Raw genomic sequence first — 25,462 nt, 5'->3', positions numbered from 1 at the left:
GCATGTTTTTTCGCTTTTGGGCTATATAATACTGTTCTTACATGAAATAAGTTTATCTTAAATTAGTCTCACATATATATATATATATTTTTTTTTTAAATTTAATATACACCATAGTTTTTTTAATAAATTTTACTCAATAAATTTTGAAATGGTTTGCTGCTACATCCTTTACTTCGCCAGTGTGAATCATGAAGTTGTTGTTCAATTGAGTGCAATTCACATTGAGTGCCTTTTTGACATAGGGCTTTAAAAAGGTTCCTCAGCCGATGGATGGTCTAAGGCTCGTGCCTTGCTGGCGCAATCAAGGGGCAGTTAAATTGTTTCAATTTTATAAAAAAAAAATGAATAAAGTGTGATTAAAGAGAAATTAAATGATTTTAGTAATATTATTAAAAAGTCAAAATATTCATTTTATACCATTTCTGGATTGTCCAGCAAACGTTGATGCAAGAGTTGTATTAGTGGCGCGCGCTTGCCAAACCTGTTAGCGATACAAAACGAATCGATTGTGTAAATATGTATGTATATAAAAGCCTTCTATAATATATTATTTTATATATATATATTATTTTATATTTTGTGTACTTAAAAGGTGTTATTTTCCATTTTTTCTTTCAAAATTGTCGTATATATTCAAAATTAAGCTCAGCTAAAAGAGTGATCTTTCTATATACTATATTAAGAGCTTTTCTTTACTTATTTAAAATGGAGTTTTGTTACGAGATATAAGGTGGCGAACATTAATTACCCTATCGGAAGATTTATAATTTTTGCAAATGGCGTCGTACGTCAATCAGATTAGGCACTAGTGAACGAGAGGGCTGTAATATACAAACAGTAAACTTCTTGGGACTGTCGTTCACTCCGGTGGACGAGCGTCTCGCAATAATCCGCATCAAAGCGCGATTTTTTAACATCTCGCTAATTTGCGCCCACGCCCCGACGGAAGAGAAGGACGATGCGACCAAGGATTCTTTCTATGAGCGCTTGGAACGTTCCTATGAGCGCTGCCCCCGCCACGACATAAAAGTCGTGCTTGGCGACTTCAACGCCAGGGTGGGCAAGGAGGGAATTTTTGGTCCCACAGTCGGAAAATTCAGCCTACACAACGAAACATCCGGTAACGGACAGAGGCTGATCGACTTCGCCGGGGCCCGAAACATGGTAGTCTGCAGCACCAGATTCCAGCATAAAAAGATACATCAAGCTACCTGGCTGTCTACTGATCGAAAAACACGAAACCAGATCGATCGTGTTGTGATAGATGGAAGACACGCTTCTAGTGTATTAGATGTACGTACGATCCGAGGAGTCAACATCGACTCGGATCATTACCTTGTTGCAGCCAAACTGCGCACACGCCTCTGTGCAGCAAAAAACGTACATCTACCTACGCAAAGAATGTTCGACATCGAAAAGCTGCAATCACAACAGACAGCCAGAAGATTCGCCACTCGACTCTCACTCCTGCTCTCGGAGAGCACTGCCCAACACACCGGCATGCGCGAGCAATGGAGCAACATTTCTCGTTCCCTACGTACCGCCGCCGAAGAAGAAATCGGATTCCGGCGAGCCCGAAAAAACAATTGGTACGACGAGGAATGTCATGCTGCCGCCGAAAGAAAAGATGCCGCCTATAGAGCCACGCTGCGATCGGGCGCAACGGGAGCCATGTGGGATCGCTACAGAGAGCTGAAAAAGGAAGAGAGACGTATTATCCGACAGAAGAAACGAGAGGCCGAAATACGTGAGTGCGAGGAGCTTGAGATGCTGGCCAATAGGAACAACGCCCGAAAATTTTACCAGAAAGTTCGGCGGCTTACAGAAGGTTTTAAGACCGGGGCGTTTTCCTGTAAGAACAAAGACGGCGATCTGGTGACTGACGTACAGAGCAATCTTAAATTATGGAGGGAACACTTCTCGAACCTGTTAAACAGTGACAGCTGCGCATGTCACAGAGAATGTGAAGATCCCGATACCCCAATCGATGACGACGGAATTGTAGTTCCGTTACCCGACCATGACGAGGTGAGAATAGCAATAGCACGGCTAAAGAACAACAAAGCCGCGGGCGCCGACGGACTGCCGGCTGAGCTATTCAAACATGGCGGCGAGGAGCTGGTAAGGTGCATACATCAGCTCCTATGCAGAATATGGTCGGATGAAAGCATGCCTGCCGATTGGAATTTAAGTGTACTCTGCCCAATCCATAAGAAGGGCGATCCTGCAATTTGTGCCAATTACCGCGGGATTAGTCTTCTAAATATCGCCTATAAGGTTCTAGCGAGCGTATTGTGTGAAAGGCTGAAGACCTTATCAGTGTGGCTTCAGACCTGGAAAGTCTACCATCGACCAAATATTCACAAACTCCAAATCTTGGAAAAGACCCATGAAAGGAGAATCGACACACACCACCTTTTCGTCGACTTCAAAGCTGCATTCGACAGTACGGAAAGGAGTTACGTGTATGCCGCGATGTCTGAATTTGGTATCCCCGCAAAACTAATACGGCTATGTAAGATGACGTTGCTCAACACCAGCAGCGCCGTCAGAATTGGGAAGGACCTCTCCGAGCCGTTTGATACCAAACGAGGTTTCAGACAGGGTGACTCGCTGTCGTGTGACTTCTTTAACCTGATGTTGGAGAGCATCGTACGAGCCGCAGAACTTAATCGCTCAGGCACAATATTTTATAATAGCGTACAATTGTTGGCGTATGCCGATGATATTGATATCATCGGCCTTAACAACCGCGCTGTTTGTTCTGCCTTCTCCAAACTGGATAAAGAGGCAAAGCGAATGGGTTTGGTGGTGAACGAGGACAAAACGAAGTACCTCCTGTCTTCAAACAAACAGTCGGCGCACTCGCGTATCGGCACCCACGTCACTGTAGACAGTTATAATTTCGAGGTTGTAAAAGACTTCGTTTATTTAGGAACCAGCATTAACACCGATAACAATGTCAGCCTTGAAATCCAACGTAGTAGGCAATTGAGCAGTAAAGTCCTCTCTCGACGAACAAAACTAACACTCTACAAGACTCTCATCATGCCCGTCCTAACGTATGGCGCAGAAGCTTGGACGATGACAACATCCGATGAAGCGACGCTTGGAGTGTTGGAGAGAAAGATTCTGCGTAAGATTTTTGGACCTTTGCACGTTGGCAACAGCGAATATCGCAGACGATGGAACGATGAGCTGTATGAGCTCTACGACGACATAGGCATAGCGCAGCGAATAAAGATCCAGCGGCTTCGTTGGCTGGGTCATGTCGTCCGAATGGACACAAACGCTCCGGCTTTGAAAGTATTCGATGCGGTACCAGCTGGTGGTAGCAGAGGAAGAGGAAGGCCTCCTCTGCGTTGGAAAGATCAGGTGGAGAAGGACTTGGCTTCACTTGGTGTGTCCAATTGGCGCCGGTTAGCACGAGATAGAAACGACTGGCGCGCTTTGTTAAACTCGGCCAAAATCGCGTAAGCGGTTATCGCGGAAATTAAGAAGAAGAGAAACTTCTTGGGAAATCACACGTTGAAACAAAAACATCCAAAGCACTGACAGCCTTTTGGCAGTGCAAGGACGTTTTTGGGAAATTGTGGAGTCTCTCTCCTAGCAAGGTCCTATGGATCTACACCTCTATGATAAGACCTATTATCACCTATGCATCAGTGGTCTGGATGAGTAGACTCTCTGTCGTGGGAGTCAGGAGAACCTTATTGAGACTACAACGCACTGTGGCCATCTGTTGCACCGTAGCTTTTCCGACTACTTCAGGCCCGGTATAAGGTGCTTTGGTTAGTCTACCACCACTTAATTTTTTTATCCAAGGAGAGGCCTTGAAGGCCATCTACAGGCTGAAGCACAGTGGAAATTGGTATGGCCCTGCCTGGCATTGGACAACAGAGTAGGCATGGGCTTCGATCAAATGGTCCGCGCCATGCCCCTTGACTCCATGCCATCCAGAGTCGTACTTGGCAAGAGATAAAGTGTGGTGCTGCCAGAGGCTAAACTGTGATCAAATTTAGAAAATCGCATTTCCACGACTCCAGGACCCGAGCGCGGTTTCGGCTCTGGTCTCTATGTGGAATCAAGCGCGACAAAACTACACTTTGCTCATGGAATGCATGCATCTGTGTTTCAGGCGGAGGAGTATGCTGTTCAAGAAGCGATGAACTTTGATGTGGAAAATAGATGGAGAGGCAAATTGATATGTGTCTGTAGCAACAGTAAAGCTGCGTTCATGGCCTTAGGAAGCCCTTCAACCACTTCAAGGGTAGCGGAGTTGAACTATGTCGGCAGGCAGGTCCGTGCGCAGACCCTCAGATTTAGGGGTCTCGCAAGTAACGAGATCTCTGACTCTTTAGTCAGAATGGGGTCTGAGGTTAACTTCCTTGGCCCGTAGCCTGTTCTGCCACTCCCTTCTGCAGCCATCAAAGCCACGGTTAGCAAATGGGTAACTACAACCCACAAGCGAGCTTGGTAGGCTGAGAGAGGCTGCTGATGGACAAAACTGATGTTACCTGTCATGTCTGACCGACTGTCGCAGTTCCTACTGTCACTAAGCAGAAGGAACTGTAGGCTGCTGGTTGGACTGATGATAGACCACTTTCTATGAGCAAAGCACATGGAAAAGGTGGGCATCTCAGACAGTGCACTCTGCCCAGCATGTGGAAGGAGGATGAGACAGCAGATCTCTTTCTGTGCGTCTGCCCAGCCTTCGCTCGAATCAGGCTTGAGGTCTTTGGCACTGTTGTGTTAAGAAGCGACCATCTTGGCTCCTTGGCACCACAAGATCTACTCAGATTTTTTCGGAGGTCGCGTAGATTTAAAAAAAATTAAAAAGGGAACCGAGTGTAGTATAATGGACTTAATAGTATCTGAGTGCTGTATTTGCTAGTCTGTACCGACAAAAAAAACAAACATGTAATAGAGGGCGTAAAGGTCAAAATAAAGATTTTTATTACTTAAAATAATAATTTTGGTTTTATTTGGTAAAAAAGTTATTAAAAAAAAATATATATACAATATATGTATATATATATATACACATATCGATAGCGCAATCCATTCACAGTAACTGGTGCTCCTACTCTATTTTCGAAAAAGTAAGGTCCAATGACTCCGCCGGATCATAAACCGCACCAAACAGTCGCACGTTGAGGATAGAGAGGCTTTTCAACAATAACTCTTGGATTTTCTAAGCCCCAGATCCGACAATTTTACTTGTTGACGAAGCCACCGAAGTCGAAATGGGCTTCATCACTCAAGATCATTTTTGATGGAATTCCGGATCATTTTCATGTATTTCAACGACCCAATGAGCAAAGACACGACGCTGTTGATGATCGGCCGGCTTGACTTCTTGTGTTAACTGGACTTTATAAGCACTAAGAACAAAATCTTTATGCAAAATACGGTGTATTGACGTTTGTGGAATGCCTAATTCCAAAGAACGACGAGGAATGGACAAACCTGGGGTTTCTTCAACACTTTCTGCTACAACAGCAATATTTTCGGCTGTTCTTGAGCGAACTGCACGGGTTTTATTCCTCACATCACTAACTTGTCCCAACAGCTCGAATTTTTTCATCAATTTCTGTATTGCGGTCCGACAAGGTGCGTCACGATGACTCAAAAATGTTCGAGTTTTACGAACCGTCTCTGCCAAATTTTCACCATTTTTTTAGTGAATTGTAAGGGTGGGCCATATAGCGTTTGCTTTTTGAACCACATATTTTTTTGAGAATGGTAACACAAATGGCATGTCAAATGTGTTCATAATTTACTTAAAGGTTTGACATTTACGAAATGGGACACTATACGCTTGAACAAAATTGGGAAATATTGAAAACTTATTTCCAAAGTGGTGAGTTTTCTTCTTCTTCCGCGGTTACAGTAAATGGCGACCGTTAACGTGACATGGTCAACGAGTTTTTGTTTCCAAAAATTGAAGAGGATGACATGAACGACATTTGGTTTCAACAGGATTGTGCAACTTGTCACACTGCCAAAGTTACACTCGAACTTTTGGCTACCGTTTTTGAATTCCGATATCAATTGGCCGCCTCGGAGCTGTGATTTAAGCCCGTTGGACTATTTTTTGTGGGGAGTCGTTAAGGACAAATGCTATGCGAACCATCTAGAGACGATTGATGCTTTAAAACACGAAATCGAAGTTGCCATTCTTAAAATTGGAGCCCAAACAATCGAAAATGTGCTTAAAAATTGGGTTGATCGAATGGCCTACTGTAAAGCCAGTCGTGGCAGTCATTTGAACGATATTATTTTTCATTTATAAATGACAATGTTCAATCTTCAAAATAAAAAAAAAGTTTGAAAAAATATCGATTTTTGTTTTTTATAGCCGATTCAAAAAGCAAATTTTACATGGCCCACCCTATATTAATGGCGTAGTTTCTACTTGTCAAATATCAAAAAACGACAGCTTCAAAAGTGACTTCTACCGAAATAGCTTTTAGATAGATTTTAAATGCCGCATGATCCAAGTAAAGATAACAGAAACTTTTGTTGAAAAACTGTCACTCCTATTTCTATGAATTTATTGTATTAAGCAAAAATGTTTCCAAATGGATGGATGTTTTTAATGGATGATATTTTCCCGGAACTCATATTATGTGTTTAGTTATTTACCACACTGTAGAACAGGGACTTATTGCCAAGTTCTGAAAATTAATTGTTTCCCTTTTTAATCTTTTTATGAAAATAATGTTCGTTCTCCTACAAAAACTTTAGAATCCAAACCTCAAACTTTGTGCAAATTAAAAACAATTCCACATTTTTCATCAAAAATTTAAATATTTGTAAAACTTCGAGTTTTATAGACCATTGAATTTTAGTCTGACGAAGTGCAAGCTTGAAGTAGCTCGAATGTCGTATTAATCTTTGACAATTTGTTTGTTGACGGTGTTGGGTCTATATACAAAAATTGTTGAGAAATCGTTGTATGAAGAAAATGTACAAGACCGCCAGCAAAAACAACAAAAAAAAGTCAAACACAACGCGTTTTTCAATTTCAAATGTTCAAGTTATTATATTGAAATTGAATGGGCTATAAAACCACATACTCGAAAATTTCCTCAAAATTCTGACTAAAAAGTGAAAAAGAAAATTTTTTGAATTTTGTTTTAAATTTCTAGAAGGTTTGAAAGGAGAATAAACTATATTTTCATAAAAATATAATAAAATATTGTGCTTTAGTTATTTAATACACTGTATACTATGACACACCGTCCTATGTTGCGGCTAGGAGCGATATAATATGATATACATATAAATATATTGTTGCAACATTTTTTATTAAACTTACCTGGCTCGTGCTCGATCGCCATAATACATGTCCAGATCTTGTAAATATTTGAGTGCATCGGCCATGTTGCTGATGTCATTGTTGCGTGGCGGTCGAGAATTGGCTAAAGCTGTATGGGTGGTTAAGAGTACCAACACAACAAGGACACTGACAGCGAAGCGTAAGATTGACGACATATCTGCATGCAGAGTAAAAGAAAAATGAGAACATAGAGGGTGCACAAAGCTATTACTAAAATGGGGCACAAAATACCGTTGTTACGTAAAAAATACTTGACAAAGTAATTTTATATTTCAGCCTGTAAAAAGAAGAGGGAAGAAGAGAAAAATCATGCCAAGTGATTTAATTCTTTTGGAAATTATCACCAATAATATCGTGTATCTAATTCTTAATGCAAATAAATAAATAAGTAAATAAATTATGTACTTAGGGAAGTTTTGATCCACTTTAAAATGGATGCAATATACGAGTACTGATGCGAGTGCTGCGCCAGAATAGTACTTTGCACAGATTTGCTGCAACTATTGGCATATAACCTAAAAAGTTATGTGAATCCCATTACACGCAGGGACTACTGGTCATAGTCTCAAGAATTAACAAAGAAAGGGATGTGTAACAAAAATTATAAAAAAGTATTATACTTTTCCAAAAAATTTTGCAAATATAATTATTTTCAAAAAAAAAAGCAAAAAACAAATTTTTTTTTTTTAATTTTATTTTATCCTAATAAATTAAAGAAACATTTTTATTTAATGTTAGAAAGATGCGTAGATATTTTACTTTAAAAAACTTTGTACCATTATATGCAGAGATTGCTGAGCATAGTCTCCGAAATTCATAAAATACAAAGAGATTTTTTTTTAATATAATCATTTTCCAAAAAAAAAAAATTGTTAATTGTCCTAAAAATGGAACCGATGATATTTCACTTTAAAAAGCTCAATACCAAAAGCAGTTTTTTCTAATAGCGGTCGCCTCTCGACAGGCAATGGCAAACCTTGACATGGAATCGCCTAGAAGTCGCCCTTTATACAGGGTTACCAGGAAAGTCGTCATTTATATATATATACATATTATACATATTTGTGGTGTGTGTCTTGATCTAGTTCCACAAATAAAGGGACCAACAGTTTCAAGCCGACTCCGAATGGCAGATATTTCTTATGAAGAGCTTTTTCATGGCGGAAATACACTCGGAGGTTTGCCATTGCCTGCCGAGGGCGGCCGCTATTAGAATAAACTTTTTCTTCATTTTGGTGTTTCATCGAGATTCGAAGCTACGTTCTTTATGAATTCCGAATGGTAGTCACTCATCGATCCACTCGACTACGGCGGCCGTAAATAAAATAGTAAATTTTAATTTAAAATGTGTACCAAAATTTCATATTTTTCTAATGTCGACCTTATTTTTCTTATGTTGCCCGGGAATTCCTTAAATTATATTAACATACCATTATAGGCAGCTCAATATCTTTTTTGAATGGCATACGAGGTGTGTTCAAAAAGTATCGCGAATTTTGTGTTTTTTTCAAAAATTATTTATTTATTCATTAATATCTATTTTGTCCCCTTCAAAGTAATCCCCATGAGATATTATGCACTTGTGCAAACGTTTTTTCCAATCTTCGAAGCACTTCAAAAAATCATTTTTTTTAACTCGTTCGCTCCTCCTTCGATGCCGCCTTTATCTCGTCAATAGTCAAGAGTAGCGTCGTCCTTTCATTGACCTCTTCAGTTTCGGGAACAAGAAAAAGTCTTAGGGAGCTTTGGCCCAAAGTAGCTTCTCTGTATGACACAGTCAACATTCGGAATGCATCCGCGTATTTAATTTCATTTTTCACACAAAATTGATACAGGTTCTTTGATCCATCTTTTTGAATAGGTAAAAATCGAAGACGAGCCTAAACACGTGCAAGCAAAGTAGCTGTCAACAATTAACTGAACATTCCAAATGGCCGAACTCGTCGGCATGAGTGAGAGTTATGAGTACCAACATATCGCCACAAAAAAATTGAAATTCGAATATACGTAACCTGCGAAAATTAAAAATTCGCGATACTTTTTGAACACACCTAGTATTATATAAATGTATGTCTAAGTATATGCTTCAACCTATGAAAATTTCGTTTGTCGGCCCTAAATACTGTGTTTGAGGGTCAATGCGAAATTCTATGTGTGGAGTTTTTTCTACTAGTAGGTTTTGCACCGCATGTACAAACTTGGAAACAATTTTATTAAAAAAAAAGTCTTTATCACAGAGTGGTAGTAATAAAACAAGTGAAACTTTTTCAAGCTCAACTTAAAGCATTTGCGAATAGAATAATTTTTTTATTATCAATTAGATTTCCAAGTCATCAGAAAAAAAAACATGCCATTAATAAAGAACACAAAGAGCAAAGAATTAAAAATTCTACCATAAAGGACATCAGTTGACGCGATAAAACAGTACCACCAAGAATTGCCAATGACAACCACATACCTACGATTTGAAAGATGGGACTTCAACTAAAAGAGCGTTTGTTGCGTATACGCCATGCGGACAGAATAGCACGAGCGGAGAGAGATATGAACGTTAGGTATACTGGCAGAAAAACATTTAAATCTTTCATTTATTTTAAACTGTAAAGATCAAGCTTCAATTGCTTATACCAGTTTAGCTAAGAGCAAGCCAAAGTTCAGAGCTAAGATTTTTCAAATATTACCAAAATGATAATTTTATGAACATCAATATTTGATCTTTGCTTTTATTTGCAAAAAAATTATTTGCAAAAAAGTTACATTTTGTTAAAATGTGTTATTACTAGAAATAGTCACAATTTGCTGAAATTTGTATAAAACAAATTGCACAGTTTTACACTAGTGGGAAAATTAAGGGATCAAAAAAAAAAAATTTAAATATTTTGTGATTTTCAGTTAAGTATGGTAATGTGAGAGTTTCAAAAAAAATTTTAAGTAATTTCAAGCTTGAAGTAGTTTTGTAAAAAAGATCAACCATGTGTTGGCAGACAAAAATAAACCTCTCAAAACTCTTGAAGTATTTTTATATTTAATTAAATCTTGATCAGCTGAATTGCTTTAGGTATGATTGAACCAGGAAAACACACGGATGAAGTGAAAACACACGGACAAGTGAAAAACCTTAGAAACAATTTTTGTTTTCAGCTCAATAGTGATTATGAGCCCTTAAGAGCAAAAAAAAAATTTAAATTTTTAAGAGTGTTTCTCGTTTTGCATAAATTTGAACACAGTTTGTAATAGTAAAAAACTGACAACCCATTTTTGGTTTCATTTTGATAGTAATTATGAGCGCTTTAGAGCAAGAAATGTGGTCCTTGTTCCTTTGATAGACGTCGGCTTGAAAATTTCCGTCAAGGGATCTCAAACCTACAGACCTTAAGCATAAATTTGTTGTTTTTAGTAACTCCCGTGCGTGCATGCTAAGCTGTTTATTTTCAAATCTTTCATTTCATAAAATAGCTGTTGATAACTCACCATTCGCTTGCATGGAAAATATAAATAAAGCAACCTAGAAAGGCAGCAGGTAGAATATATTATACTATTTTCATGAGGGTTAATATACAACACAAACGCATTTGAGTATTGTTATAAATTAAAAAACATGCACGGACCAAGATTATTTCGAAATCGTTGAAGGGAAGCCAGACAACGCAGAGCTTCTCGGTACAGACAGAATATTCTGGAAAGGTAAAAGCAATTTCCCTACAAAAATGTTAAGTTGCTCGCCGCATGAAGGTAATATTACATACAAAAAAATTTAATGCGACGCGAAAGCCGAAGTACGCTAATTTCTTAATTACACTTGTATGGGAAACTCCATGAAAAGCTTTAGAGAATTTGTGTATAACACTAAATCGATCGGAGAGGACATCTAAATTTGTTTTAGAATAATTTGTTTACTAAATAAAATAAACAAAATAATTAGTTCTATAGTTTTAACAAAACGAAAATTATTTAGTTCCGCACTGCAACTGTCTTATTCACAAGTGTCAAATATGACTGATGTACGAAGCCATTTGCAAAAATTATAAATCTGCCGAAAGGTGATTAATTTTGCGTCAACTCGTAAATTTACAATTTATTCCAGTACATGACAAATCTTAAGTTATTTTTTACCTACTTTTATTTTTAATTTTTGAATGGCAAATTTAGTTTTAAAAAAGAACAACTTTTTTAACTCCATAAAATTAAAAAAAAGCTAAATTCATTCATTTAACGAAAACGATTTTTTTTCATTATTACTTCTTATGGTTCCAGTGAAAACCAAAAGACCGCTGAACAAAGCAATGCAGGAGCTTAAATATTTGTGGTAAGAACTTATGAATCACTTGTTTGGTAACTATTTAGCTCAAGGCTTCACAGACATAGCACACTTTTTATTTACCTGTAAGTTTTTCCAAAATAAATTAACTTTCCTTAAAATTCAGTCAACTACTAAATGTGCACCACTGCCACGCGATTCAACTACTGATAATGCCTACGAATTGCTGTTCCTTTTATACGATTTCCGGATGGCGAATCCGATTGCATTCAGGCTAATACGCAACAACAATGATAAAAATACCAACGGCAGTGGTAATCGGACAACGGAAGCGGTTATTGCGGTAGCTATGAAATCTGACAACGCCGTGTCGTTTAAGGGTTGAAAAAAAAAAATCACGGTAACCAAAAAAACACACACTTAACGCGAATATACCGCTAAATGGTACCTATGTTCTGCTTGCCGGTGTTGGAACTCATCGTGGTGCACGTAATGATGTTGTGATATTGCAAATAAACTTCGTTGTGATATTTTATTAAAAACAAATGAAAGACGCTGGAAGCCACATGCCTGTTTAATCAACTCAAGAAAGTTTTAAACATCTGGTTGCATTCATACTTGGAATGAATAATTTTGTTTTTTAATAAATGCTTTCGAACGAAATATTTTTTTTCTTACGCACGTGTATGTGTGTGTGTATTTGTGATATCGACATTGACAGAGACGACAACTGACAGTTTGTTAATTAGAATTGGTAACTGTTGTTTATTTGCTTGGATTTCTATTTGCTTTTTATCTCTATTAGCGCTGATGTCCCAGTACACTACAGTTTATATGCAAATTTGTTAACAAATAAAATAATGAACAATTTGGCCAACTTTTGTAACAGTTTATATGTAATAAGTATTGTAGTAAAGGGTCTTTCAGGTTCGAGCTGCTTTATATATTTCGAATGAGAATTCGTTATCTATTCATTGACATACCATATGAGTGATTCCATGTGAAGTGATACAAATATTTGAGCATTGACGTAAATGATCACATGATTATTTGCAGGCAGAACTGACAAAATTTGGAAACAGTTTATTAATTTTAATTTATTTATTCAATATTGAAATCGATGACATAGAGTTTTTAAAGTGAAATACTTTCGTTTTTTTTTTATTTAAAATTTTTTTAAATACATTTGTAACTTTTAGGATAAAATATACTTAAAAAATTTTTTGAAACACTAAATTTTTTATTAAAATTTTTTGGCAAAAATATTTCTTGAAAAACACTCGCTTCCAAAAATTTGTTTCTAATTTTTTGTATTAATAGGGTAGATTGCGGCTCAATAGTACCTTCAACGTTCCAAATAGGACTCCCATAACTTTTCGAGTTATGTTCAAATACGTACAGCGGGATATAATAAAGGAAAATTAATTGGCGCTTACACCCTTGATTGGGTGTATTTTATGTTTTTCCACAAATGAAGGAACCTACCAGGTACTGCTCGGTGGCAACTGCTATTTGAAAAATAGCTCGTGGCCTGGAGCTCGGTCCTGGCCACTATCTAATGGTAGTCTCGCACCGAATCCATTCGGCTACGTCAGCCGCCGCGATTGCTTACTAGTACTCATTCTTCTGTTCAAATTTTCGAGGAGTGAAGAATATTAAGTCTATAATTGCGATTCTATCTCGGCGCCTTTTGCTGAATGTTATCTTTCTTGTTTATTCATATAAAATCCATCTACGAGGTGACCGAAAATAACGTGTGACAAAAAATTTAATTATTGTAGTCTATTGCAAGATCACAGTTTTATGACAAATTTTGTGGCAAGTTCCCTGTTGCATGCTTCATTTTGTGGCAAGTTCGATTCTCGATTCTCCATTATAAAATAAGTAAAAACAATAAATGAAATAAGAATTTAATTTTAAACTAAAAAAATTTTAATATTCTTAGATTTTTTGGTAAAAACGGGAAAATATCAATTTGAAAATATTTGTATGGACATTTCATATACGAGTAATAGTAACGAGCCCTGGAAATTAGTTCAAAGATGTTAAATCGGACGATCTTAGTACCGAAACTCCTGCAGAAATTCACAAAGTTATTCCTAATGGGAGTTTCTATTGCAATAAATTCCGTATGTCTTTGGTTGTGTGAGCTCTGCATTAGTCCTGTCAAAAAACTGATCGAAAACCAATCGCACAGATCGAAAAAAGTACACCGCTTGAAGGCGTGTTCGACTCAAAATCCATATATTGACTTCCTGTTTCTTTACGGTACCTTCAAATTATAATTCTCTTCTTAATTTTCCTGGTAAAAATTGCTTCATCAAGAATTTTATTAATAATTGCACATATTTATATGTATTATATATGTATATATTCAATACCTTTAAAAATCTGAAAAAAACCTTGTCAATATGCGGGTTGTTTGAAAAGGCCGTTCAAAGTCAGAGAGATGGTATTATTGGCCCGTATCAAGGCTATGTTTAGTTAGTAGTATATCTTGGAAAAACAAACACCAGATCGGTGTATTTCTTTGTGTTTGGCATTCGTTTGAATCGAGGAAGTCGGGTGATTTTCCGCTTTCATCACGACAATGCGCCAGCTCACGATGCTGCAGTTGTGGTCGGAAAATTTATGGAAATAGAGTTCCAACTCGATTCACAACCCCCTTATTCTTCAGACCTGTGCATTTTCAGCTGCCTTATTGAAAAAATCTGACTCAATAACATCTCCAGAATGCCATGCGAGCGAAATATTAATGCTGTCGTGGATTTCACAATGCCCAAAAAATGGCAATTTTACTGGTTTATGTATGAAAATGAGCTTCGTGTGAGAATATTATTTTTTAGCTTTAGTGCTTAAATTATTTTTATATGATTTTTGAGCGTTACCGAACTCAATTTAGTAAATTGAACATTTTCAATTTAGCATTTGTCAGAATAGTCAAAATACTTTGCTAAAAAAGAATCTCGCACTTGAAGGGCCCTGTATGGATGCCATGATGATGTAGATGGTATGGTAGGCTGATTAGTAACTGTGCTATTTCATTATAAACCCAATAACTTATCAGGAGGATGATTACTTTTGGTGCTTAGAGGATTATGAATTTATACCCAGTTCGAGTTTATCAAACAGCCCCCTCAAATGAGAGGGTATTAAATCTGTGCGTGTGGTATTAGATCTGAAGTGCCATTCCGTCTCGCTTAGGCCAACTATTAGTGATAATAAAATTACTTTTGAATTTGAGCACTTTACTTGTTCAATTTCATTCCTGGTGTAATGCTTCACGATTGAAATTCATTTGAAGTCGCTAATATCCGTGAAATATCATTTTGATTGGTTTACTATGAAATCAGTATCAAAATAATTTGATGCCTTCACTGATAACTAGTGGAACCGATTTGGACTTTCAGGGATATATTGATAAGCGCCTAAAAGCGTATACTGACACTTCAACGATATCAATTAGTTGGATGTTGATTAACTGACTAGAAATTCATGAATGCCTAATGCGTCACTAGCAATTATTTTAGATATCAAACGGAATCCCCTGAATCCATTATTTTAGATATCAAACGGAATTTGGAGTACTTTGATAATCGTGCCCCAATGGTTTGGTTATGGCAGATTTATTTTTAATTGTTGTTTTTGTTGTGTGTTGTATACTTGAATATATATGTAAGTAGTAGGCCGTAGAGGTCGTTCCTAGAAAGATTAACACCACAGTGATAGAAAATGTTTTTCTGATAGTGGTGATGGGCATCAGTAAGCAAGAAATCTCGGAGTACTGTTAAAGATTATGAGATTATGTTTATGAGTTAAACCACTATTTCTTTAAGTTCTGAGCCTTTTTCGCTTTATTTCGAAATCCACATACACCGCGAAGTTATTGTAATATATGTATTCCTTTAGCTCCTAGTGTATTCGGATGCGTGACTGCTTCCTTGAGCTTTTCAAGAATAGAGTAGCGATGACTGTGGACAGCACACAGTACAAGGAAATTGTTATTGTAAAGTCACCACATGTTGAAAAGTTTGCGCTATTTATTTTCATTCTTTATTTTTTATAAAAATATCGTTCATTCCATAACAAATACCACAAATTTTGTACAACTTTTTCAATCTTTTAAGCCAAATAAAAAGTCTAAAAATTCGCTATAAAGCCAGCGAAAGATGAATAAGAAAAACTTTAATCGCGTTTTATTCCAGGCTGCCAAAAACAACTCTAAATGTAATCAAGGTATCAACTTAAAATTTTACAGGGATATTCTTTACTATATTGGCCTTTTCATGTACTTCAAATTTTATATAAATTATCACTAAAAATATTGTTTTGATCAATTTGTTTATAAAAAAAGTTTATTTTTTTTCTTTTTCACTGAAAACTTTCATTTTTCTATTTGTTCCTTAAAATTAAGTAAGTGCAATGCGGAATAACTAATTTAAATGAAAACTTTTTGTCTGGTTGATTTAAATTGATTTCAAGAGGCTGTACGTTTCACGGCGCTTATTAAAGGAGCCACGTTCTTTTATTTCAAAAAAGTTTTAAGCATGAATATTAATAAGTGATTTATTTTAAGATAATTAATTCTCTCAGTGTTTCAGCCTCCATTAAATAAATAATAAATAAGTGGCGCGTACACTTCTGTTAGGTGTTTGGCCGAGCTCCTCCTCCTATTTGTGGTGTGCGTCTTGATGTTGTTCCACAAATGGAGGGACCTACAGTTTCAAGCCGACTCCGAACGGCAGATATTTTTATGAGGAGCGTTTTCATGCCAGAAATACACTCGGAGGTTTGCCATTGCCTGCCGAGGGGCGACCGCTATTAGAAAAATGTTTTTATTAATTTTGCTTTCACCGAGATTCGAACCAACGACCTCTCTGTGAATTCCGAATGGTAATCACGCACCAACCCATTCGGCTACGGCGGCCTCCATTAAGTTTAATAAATGCTAGTTTGGAACAGCTCAAAACTCGTTGATTTCTGATAATTTTTTCATTTGCAGGTGTTACGCATTTCTTTCATATAACGAATGCATGACATGTTTTGAAAATGCGAAAAATCATCACCAAAAATTAACAAAAATCTTTAGTGTCTTCAAACTTGCACTAAAATTTAATGGACTATAAAACTGCATACACAATTTTTTTAGTGTTTTTTGTTTTAAGTTTGATAAAAAAATTTGGAATTTTTATAAATTTTGCACAAAGTTTGAGACTTGGACTATTTTAGTTTTTGTTGTAAAATCAACTATATTAAAAAAAAAAATACTTGAAATTATTAAATAAATATTTAAAGAGTCAACATTTTTCAATATGTGGTACCGTTATAATAATTTCAGAGGTTTTAATAACATTCAAATCAAATGTGGTAAAATTTTCGATAACTTACCCTATGATCAAAAAATACCGCGGAGGTGATGTTGACTGTTTCCTTCGATTGCCAAGACGGTTGAAGCGTTTGGAAGAATTTGAGAGATGCTCTACGTCGGAAACCGCCAGAAATATTGGCAAACAATTCTTGGATTTTGCATAATGATAACGCGCCATAGCATCAAGCCCAAATTATGCTGGATTATTTGACCAAACACCAAGTAAATACCATCGTGCAAGCATCGTATTCATCTGATATGACCCCGTGTGACTTCTTCTTCTTCCTAAGTTGAAGTTACCACTTCGTGGAAGGAGATTTCAGTCGATAGAGGAGATGAAAGAGAATGCGACGAAGGAGCTGAAGGCCATCCCTTCGTCGGCCTACCAGGCGTGCATAGAGGACTGCCTTAAACGTTGGCACATGTTTGTTGCTTCAGACGGGCCATATTTTGAAGGAGATAAAATGAATTTGCCCGAAATTTAACTCTGTTTTGTTTTATTTAAACATTCCCGGTACTTTCTGATCTAGGGTATCTCGATTTTGAGAGCAATATTATAATTTCGTGATTGAACAGGGTCAAGATTTGGTTAAAAAGATGAAGACGCAATGTGCATTTGAGACCAATGATTGAAAAGGTGAAAATCGTTTAGCGACTAAACCGGGCTTCACATCGGATATGATTGAATTTCCCACTCAAGGTGTAGGGGCTTCTGCCGCAACGTTCAAGATGTGTGAGGCTTGGCGCTGTTTTGATGGAACATCACATCTTTCATATTGCTCAACTTCCTATGGCTCTGACCGACAAGTGTGTTTTATGAGGAGCTTTTGACAAAAATATACTGCCTGCCGAGAGGTGATCGAAGAAAAAACTTCTCCTTTCATTTGGTGTTTCAGGCACGGAGATTCGAGCCTGGGCACTACCGAATACCAGTCATGCACCAATAGGCAATAGGAGAAGCGTTCAGATGCTGGCCCGACGCTACCATTTCCATGACTTTTTAAACATTTTCGACGACATGTCTACCAAATCTACTGTCTTGCTATTGCGCTGGGTCCATAAATAGCGCATAGTGGTATTGAATTTTTTTCGATATTTCTTTGTTTTTATCTCCTATTCGGGCATTCATATAAAAAAAAAAGAATGCATGGTACCCAGCTATCAAAAGGAATTTTTGTTCACTGTTCATTTCGTTGTTGCTGTTTTATAAAAACGCCAAAATAGTGAACTTAGTGTACGCAATTGGTACTATAAAAAAACTATATTTATCTAGATGATAAGAAATAAAAAATAATAAATTCTCCTTCGTTTGATATCCATATTAATTTTTTGTATATTTCGTCCTTAAAAAAATATATTGCTAATAAAACGAAAAACAGAGTATGCATCTGTAAAATTCTTCTTTCGGGATAACAAAAAAGTTTATTTTTTTTTGCGCGGTGTAATAAGTATACCCATAATACAGAGTTAAGCTCTAACTCTAGTCTAAATCTAAATAAAAAATCATGGCAAACTTCAAATGATATATAGAAATTTATTTGCCAAATTTTTCAAACTAAAATTTGTGGAAGGAAAGGATGATACTGCCTCATAATTTTCTACTAATATAGCTTAATCTCATTTGTGGAGCAACACCAAGACGCACACCACAAGTAACATCATCCCAAAAGGGTGTAACTGCCAAATATATATACTTATATATACACATAGCTTAGTCTCCTAGCTTGCTAGACCCACTGTTTCCAATTTTCCAACTTTTGGTGAATACTTTGACAATATACGCATTTACACTCATTTATCAACATGGATCAACTAATCTGCGGCTTTGCGTTGTCACAATGAAAGGCCATTCTTCAGCCCTTTTGTTACCTCTTCTAGAATGATATAAAGTTATATCACGGGAATACATCTTTTTTACTTTATTTACTTTAACTTATACTGAATAATTTTAGTTATTCGCAGTTATTAAAAGCTCAGCGGGCGCAACTGAACTTCAAACTGAAACAGATAAGCTTTATTTATAATATCTGAAAACAAATTTTCTTTCATAACGGCCGTACGATTCATTCACCTACTGCTGGTTCATTAGTGACCGATCCCATTAAGACTTCTAGCTTTTCTTAACCTGTCTGAAAATACAATGATCAGAAATAAGCGAAAAATAAACGACCAATCCAAATATGATGCGCTAATAAGCCTCGCAGGATAAGTTTAAAAACGGCGAAAAAAACGAACACTAATTAACTTTAGAATGAGTATTAATATTAAAACTAACTGGTATATGTGCACTCTTGCTTTGCGCTGTATTCTGTGTGGATTAACAGCAGTAGGGTGCTCTCGTTTTTTGATTTGGAGGTTATGTGGGCATGTATAGTATATTAGATTGTAAAGGATTTTAAAATTCATTTAATTTAATTTTTTTTACTTAGGACAATGAGAAGCCGCTCTAGAAATCATAACCAGAATTTCAATTTCTGTTAATTTTCGAAAATTTTGTTTTCTAGCTTTGCGAAAAGAAAAAACGGCTTTCAAAATATACATATATAATATTAGCTTGGGGAAAAAGAAATTCAGTGTTTTTGTGTAAAATTTTTGCGCAAATGGTTTGAAACTGTTGTATAGTCGATCTTTAACTCCTTGGCGATGCTATAACTACTTAGATGCTGGCCAACTTCGCCTATTTCTGTGATTTTATCGAATCTTTGGAATCAAAAATTCCTGAACGGAATCGACGAAGCCAAAATTGCACGTAATTAAACGTTACAGTATCGGCCTGGTTTGCATTTTGGCCTTTATCAAAAAAAAAAACTGTAAAATGTGCCGAATTTTCTGTTTATTGACTTCCATTGTTAACATCCTATAACAACAAATGGGTTATCGTTGTAAAGGTTATTAGTAGGACAATAAAAATTTGACTATCTTATGAAAACTTTTTACATAAAATTATTTTTTAAAAAGCTCTACTTTTCAATTTTTAAAATTCCCTTCCATGTTCCATGTATTTTTTTAACTAAACTGATAATACACTACCAGACTAAAAAATATGATCGAATTTAACATCTGTGAAAAGTTTAACATTTTTAAGCCCATTTTCGTCAGTTGAGTTTGAATTTAGACAATGTTCAAAATTTGAGCGATACAGAAGACCATAAGTTTAATATGGAATGGCTGATATTAGACTATGTTTGGCCAATCAACGAGAGACGGTTCAAGAGTTGAAACTTAAAAACTAAAATTCACGAAAGTGTATTAAAACTTTGGACTAAAAGAAGGGGATACGGTAAAGCCAGCCATAGGAATCATTTGAATAAAATCGTGTTTCCTGTCATAGTTTACTGTTTAAATTAAAAAAACTTCTTCTTGCGTTGTTCATAGGCGAATTAAATTATGCTATAAACGCTAGATGGACTAGCCTTTATGTACTTACATGAATTTTCACAGTTCATCACTTTTAATAATAAAATAACAAAATACTGATTCGAATATATTTATTACATATCTAGTTCATAAGAGTAATTAATACAATAATAAACTTTGCTCCATAAGTTTTAAAAATTATTAGTGTTGTGACCACCGATGCGACTTTGTTCACCGCGCAATCATTGCATTCGATATTTCTTCCTTGATATCCAGGTCATATTTGTGTCTAACATTTTAGCCTTATTCAATATATATGCATGTAGTAGTGTTCCTATTACTACACTTAATTTGGCCATCATACAATAATTTAAAAGACTTCACCCATCACCTTATATTCAATGGGGTGTGCCTGGTTAGTGCAAGCGAAAGCAAGTTCATACGTAGGAGAAATATATATGAAATTTTAGACAAAAGTTCGCTGTAAAATTATAGTTAATTTTCAAAATATATACCTGCTCTGTATTTTCCAATGAGTGCTGCTGTAAAAGCTGTAACAATGGTGAACGCTTGCCGAACCTGTAGTTGAAAGACAAGAACAAGAAATAAAACAGTTCGCTTAAGAAATGTTGTGTTGATTATACGCCATGGCACACACATGGCCTTAATGTGTGTTCACAATTACAGCAGCGGAATATATAGGAAAGTGTTGATTAGTTACTTTTTTTATTTTTTTACAAAAATATAATTCATACTACAACAAAAACCATATAAGATTGAACTAAAAAAGTGCGTACCCATTCAATTTTGGAATACTATTGTGGCCCATTCAAAGAGGTGTATAGTTCGAGTTGATTTTTCTATCTTATTTTGTTGGCGTTATGTATTTTCTCTGAATGCACGAAAGATTTTGTATTTATGGAGAAGTAAAGTAATAAGTAAGTTTACTAGTATCCAGTTGCCTTCTAATGGCTCTATTTCCTGGTGGCGTTAAAAACTCTACAAAGACTAATGAAAAGATCATAAAAATGCTACAAGAGGAGCAGTTTTGGTTCAGTCGTCATTGGTAAGAACTGTCAAAGTATAAGCATAGCTTATTGGCTCTACGAGTATGTTATTTTCATAATGAAATTCAATATCTTAGAAGAAGAAGTTAAGGAGTTAAGTGCCAAGAACTGCGCTTATCGGAATAAGTGATGCACATAGGGCCACAAGTTGGTTAGGCTAAAAAATATTTGGCTTTAGAGAAAGCTCATTCAAAGGTTCTCGTAAATATATTCCAATCTAATTGGGCGAGATATTATATTAAGAAATCCGGTTAACTTGTGAAAGATCATTATTTTTTAAAAGATTAATATTATTAATTATTTTCATAAACTTGTTAGCAGCCATAATTTTCGACTTCGAGATCCGACTGTAGTACTTAAGGCAGAGATAGGCGTCATATATGTACTCAGAATCAACCAAATGATCACACAATAGTAGTAACCATATCTTTCTGTGAATCGAAAAACCATTTTGATTACTGTGTAAGAAGTTTTAAAGGCAATAAGAATAGCTTCGAATTGGCAACGCTGGGGTTAAATTTTAAGTTTTAACATCTTTATGTACATAATTCATTATGAGTGCTTCTTACCTGGCTCGTGCTCTATCTCCATAGTACGTGTCCAGGTCCTGCAGATATTTGAGCGCATCCGCCATATTGCTGATGTCATTATTGCGTGGCGAACGAGAATTGTTGGCTAACGCATTTTGCGCGGTCAGAAGAGCCAAAGCAATAACTATGAGGAAACTGTAACGCATCATGGCTGACATTTCTTTAAAACCAGTCAAAATATTTGTTAGTAAAAAAAATATATATTTATGTGTTATAATTATTTACATGTTAATAATCAAGTAAAGAATAAATCTTATATTAGTTTGGGGAAAATCTATTATGTTATGCGTAAAATTTTTGCGCAAATCAACTTCGATTATTTTTGTGATAAAACACCATTCGCAATTTCAACGGCCGGGCTTGCATTTTTGTCTTTATCTAAGAAAAACTGTAAAATGTACCGAGTTTTCTCTTTTTTCACTTCCATTGTTAACACCCTGTAACTCACAATTGAATAGAACAAACTAAAAATAGCAAGAGAATTTTTTTAGTGTGAAATATCACTTTGACAACGAGAATAAACTTTAAACTGTTTGATCAATACATATAGCCATCTACCGAGAAAATAATAGATTTATTTTACCCCAAACAATATCCTCCAAGCTTTAACCCTTTGGGTACACATTGAGAATTTTGAGGGCAAAATAAATAAATCCAATTTATAACACAAGGCAAATTATTAATTATTTTGATGCAAGAGAGAGACATTTTTGAAAAAGTATTATTAAAAAGTTCTCCATCCCATTGACCAAAATCACTACTTTCTTCAAAACAGTCGCTTTCTTTTGGGTAAAATATATACCCGATTTCTGTCACTATTGGGCTGTATACCCCAAATAAGGTTCATCACAATAATCAATTTATTTGCTCTGTTGCAACTGATAAAAATTACTTTCAAATAAAAAAGAATTAACATGTTTAATATTGACTCCATTTCAATCACGTACCAGAACATAAGGCGTTTCTTTGGCCAATTGCGGACATGACGATCTGGTAGGTCAAATGTACCCAAAGTGTAAGCGTAAAATTAACTCTATTCAAATTTTGCATTTAAATGCTGAAAATCCCATGAAACTACTATTATATCAAATTTAGTAAACTCTCTTACATAGCATTGAGTTGACTAACATTGTCTCGTCTAACAGAAAATGTTATGTTAACAGTAATAGCTATACCACTAATGTTAACATTTTTTACGAAGTACTTTCAGGCGCAGTTAGAACCGTAACTATACAAATATATTACTTTTTAGCATAAATATATATTTTCTGGAATATAGAAGCAAACACTGCCCTGATTGGGAAGCAATAAATGATGAAAAGCAAACTGAAAACATCAAGCTTTTAGATCGTCCACTTTACATAAAAATACGAACAGTTCTGTAGTCAGCAAATCGGCAATGTTAACAAAAATCTGTTCAAGTTATCTCTCTTGCTTTGAAAACATCTGGTATTGCAAAAATCGTAAGTGAATTTAATAGAAATTAACTATTAAAAATTAAATGGCTATTACTTGGGAAATAATGAATGGAGAAAACTTATTGTACATTAAATAAAAAAATGAAAAAAATACAGCGTTTCCATGGCTCCTCATGTATGAGGATTTGAAGGACAGAACTCGGCCCTCATTAATCTCGATCAACTTTCTATTAGTACATTTGATGATATACTATATCACTAGGTATCAAACTGCATTAAACATTTTTCAAAAAATTCTTATTTAATAGTGGAACATTTTTAAGAAAATTAGTTGATTTTTTATTTTTAATTTATTTGCGTGTAACACAAGCAACGAAGCAAATGAGCTGGGCAGTGGCAAAGTAGGTGTTTCAAAGTGCCCCTAACTCTTTGTAGGACTCCACAAATGTGCCTAGGATGAACATATTTTTCATCCTTGAAGGATATTGCTGACAAAAGGATGAACGGCTTTTTCTAACTCGCGAAGACGTGCATTAAGAAATAATTGAAATGATATCTTCGACTCCAGATACACAGCACTGGCTACACAATGAAATCTAGGGGCTTAAGTGAGATCCTTTTACAGACCAGGTAGCACTAAGTAACCTAACTTTTCCATTCTACATATAAAAGGTGGTACACAATTAATCACCCTATTGGAAAATGTATAATTTTTCTAATGACGTGGCACGTCAATCATTTTTTTGTATTTAATAGTTTTAAGTTATTCAAAAACAAAAATTTTGCGCCACCTTGTATATTTATTTTTTTTTAAAGCGTTTGCTGATAAGTTAGTTCAAATAATTATTTAAGTAATTGTTTAGAAAATATTTGTATTGAAGCACATAAGATTAAAATATTTAGCAGATTATTTTAAATACTTCTGTAAATGTAGCTAACTAATAAATTTATTGCACCAAAATTTCCGATTGTCGTTTGTTGAATGTACACTGTACCGCACCTTGCAACACTAACGATATTTGTAGCGTCTATACCGCTTTTATATTCATGCGCGCCCACGTTGAAGAATGACATATAAATAACTATGAAGATGACGAAAGCCATAGTGCAAATACTCGTACATTGGTGGGGGCAAAGCTGCAGAATTTTCGCATAATTTTCGCATTGAATTCGTGAAATTATAACAAATCCTTGCCGCCAATACACCCACCAGGTTGTGTAGAAGTTGATAACCAAAAAGTACAAGAGTCAATTTGAGTTTATTTTTCGGTGTTATATGTGTGGTTTTTCGGGTTTGCAATATAATTATTCTTTTATTAACTTTCTTCTGTGTCTCATATTTTTTAATTGCTGCAACAGCTGGAATGAGGAAGCCATATAGTAGCTTATGCAACTCATAACAGCAAGGGCAGATTTATGGATAAGTACATTTCATCTTCCACGAAGCACATTGCCCTGGAGTTGGGGAAAGCTAGTCGAAAGTCAAGAAGACAAACAAAGTTTATAAATTCCTACTATTCATACGAAATTCTTGCAGTGCTATACCTCCTAGGTCTACCACCAAAATTCAGGGAGTTCGCTTTCTTTTGTATAGAATCATTAACAAATTAATGCATTCCTTTTCATAACCTCATTGTTTTCGGTACGTATAATACCAATACAAATTTCGAAAGAAAGCAGAGGCGTACTTTTAATAATGCTGCCTACAAACTAAACGATCTTTTGTATAGGGTGTCATGGGCATTTCCTTCGTAAAATCGTTTTACAGCCACAGATATATTGTCAATTGGCATTGAGTTTGTCGTACTGAAGATTTGTAAAAATTTTTCAATTTTCACACTGCCAAAAAAACGGTTAACAAATTTTAACCTGAGGCAGAAGTTACTTGAAAAACAATACGATGGAGCCGATGAATATCTTAGTTCCTGGCTTTTAGCGCTGTCTGCGGAGTGGGAGCCACTAAAATTCTTTTTTTGCTATTGCCTGACGAGGGGCAAAACCACTTTTTCTATCATTTGGTGCTTCAGATTCGAACCAATGCACTACCGAATGGTAG

The 25,462-nt window shown here is 35.7% G+C and overlaps 2 protein-coding genes across 3 annotated transcripts; both read right to left on the bottom strand.

Moving 5' to 3' along the window:
* Window positions 1-62: 62 nt before the first annotated feature.
* Window positions 63-11,805, bottom strand: LOC129235764 (neuropeptide F-like). Of its 2 annotated transcripts, XM_054869794.1 has the most exons (5): window positions 11,730-11,801; window positions 7,580-7,625; window positions 7,328-7,505; window positions 421-484; window positions 63-291 (listed from the first exon to the last, which is right to left on the bottom strand). In XM_054869794.1, exons 3-5 carry the CDS (start codon window positions 7,501-7,503, stop codon window positions 250-252), a joined length of 282 nt encoding a protein of 93 aa, XP_054725769.1. In that variant the 5' UTR covers window positions 7,504-7,505; window positions 7,580-7,625; window positions 11,730-11,801; the 3' UTR covers window positions 63-249. The 2 variants fall into 2 exon arrangements, with proteins under 2 accessions (XP_054725769.1, XP_054725767.1); XM_054869792.1 differs by lacking the exon at window positions 7,580-7,625 and having other exon boundaries at window positions 11,730-11,805.
* A 2,256-nt stretch (window positions 11,806-14,061) lies between these two features.
* Window positions 14,062-24,400, bottom strand: LOC129236784 (neuropeptide F-like). The gene is made up of 4 exons (XM_054871008.1): window positions 24,327-24,400; window positions 21,968-22,148; window positions 20,847-20,910; window positions 14,062-14,214 (listed from the first exon to the last, which is right to left on the bottom strand). Exons 2-4 carry the CDS (start codon window positions 22,144-22,146, stop codon window positions 14,062-14,064), a joined length of 396 nt encoding a protein of 131 aa, XP_054726983.1. The 5' UTR covers window positions 22,147-22,148; window positions 24,327-24,400.
* Between the last annotated feature and the right edge of the window lie 1,062 nt (window positions 24,401-25,462).

Source organism: Anastrepha obliqua, chromosome 1 (assembly GCF_027943255.1).
Source record: "Anastrepha obliqua isolate idAnaObli1 chromosome 1, idAnaObli1_1.0, whole genome shotgun sequence".
Classification (NCBI taxonomy): domain Eukaryota; kingdom Metazoa; phylum Arthropoda; class Insecta; order Diptera; family Tephritidae; genus Anastrepha; species Anastrepha obliqua.
Note: the sequence above shows the minus strand (reverse complement) of the source record. Positions and strands in the feature narration are given on the sequence as shown.

Excerpts from the sequence above, each read along its gene's own strand:
- LOC129235764 (XM_054869792.1), bottom strand. The coding sequence starts at position 7,503 with ATGTCGTCAATCTTACGCTTCGCTGTCAGTGTCCTTGTTGTGTTGGTA. Across the intron at positions 485-7,327 it reads GGCGATCGAGCACGAGCCAG|GTTTGGCAAGCGCGCGCCAC; the intron begins GTAAGTTTAATA and ends TATCGCTAACAG. Across the intron at positions 292-420 it reads TGCTGGACAATCCAGAAATG|GCACGAGCCTTAGACCATCC; the intron begins GTATAAAATGAA and ends TGCGCCAGCAAG.
- LOC129236784 (XM_054871008.1), bottom strand. The coding sequence starts at position 22,146 with ATGTCAGCCATGATGCGTTACAGTTTCCTCATAGTTATTGCTTTGGCT. Across the intron at positions 20,911-21,967 it reads GGAGATAGAGCACGAGCCAG|GTTCGGCAAGCGTTCACCAT; the intron begins GTAAGAAGCACT and ends TTTCAACTACAG. Across the intron at positions 14,215-20,846 it reads CATTGGAAAATACAGAGCAG|CATCGTGAGCTGGCGCATTG; the intron begins GTATATATTTTG and ends CCACAACTGCAG.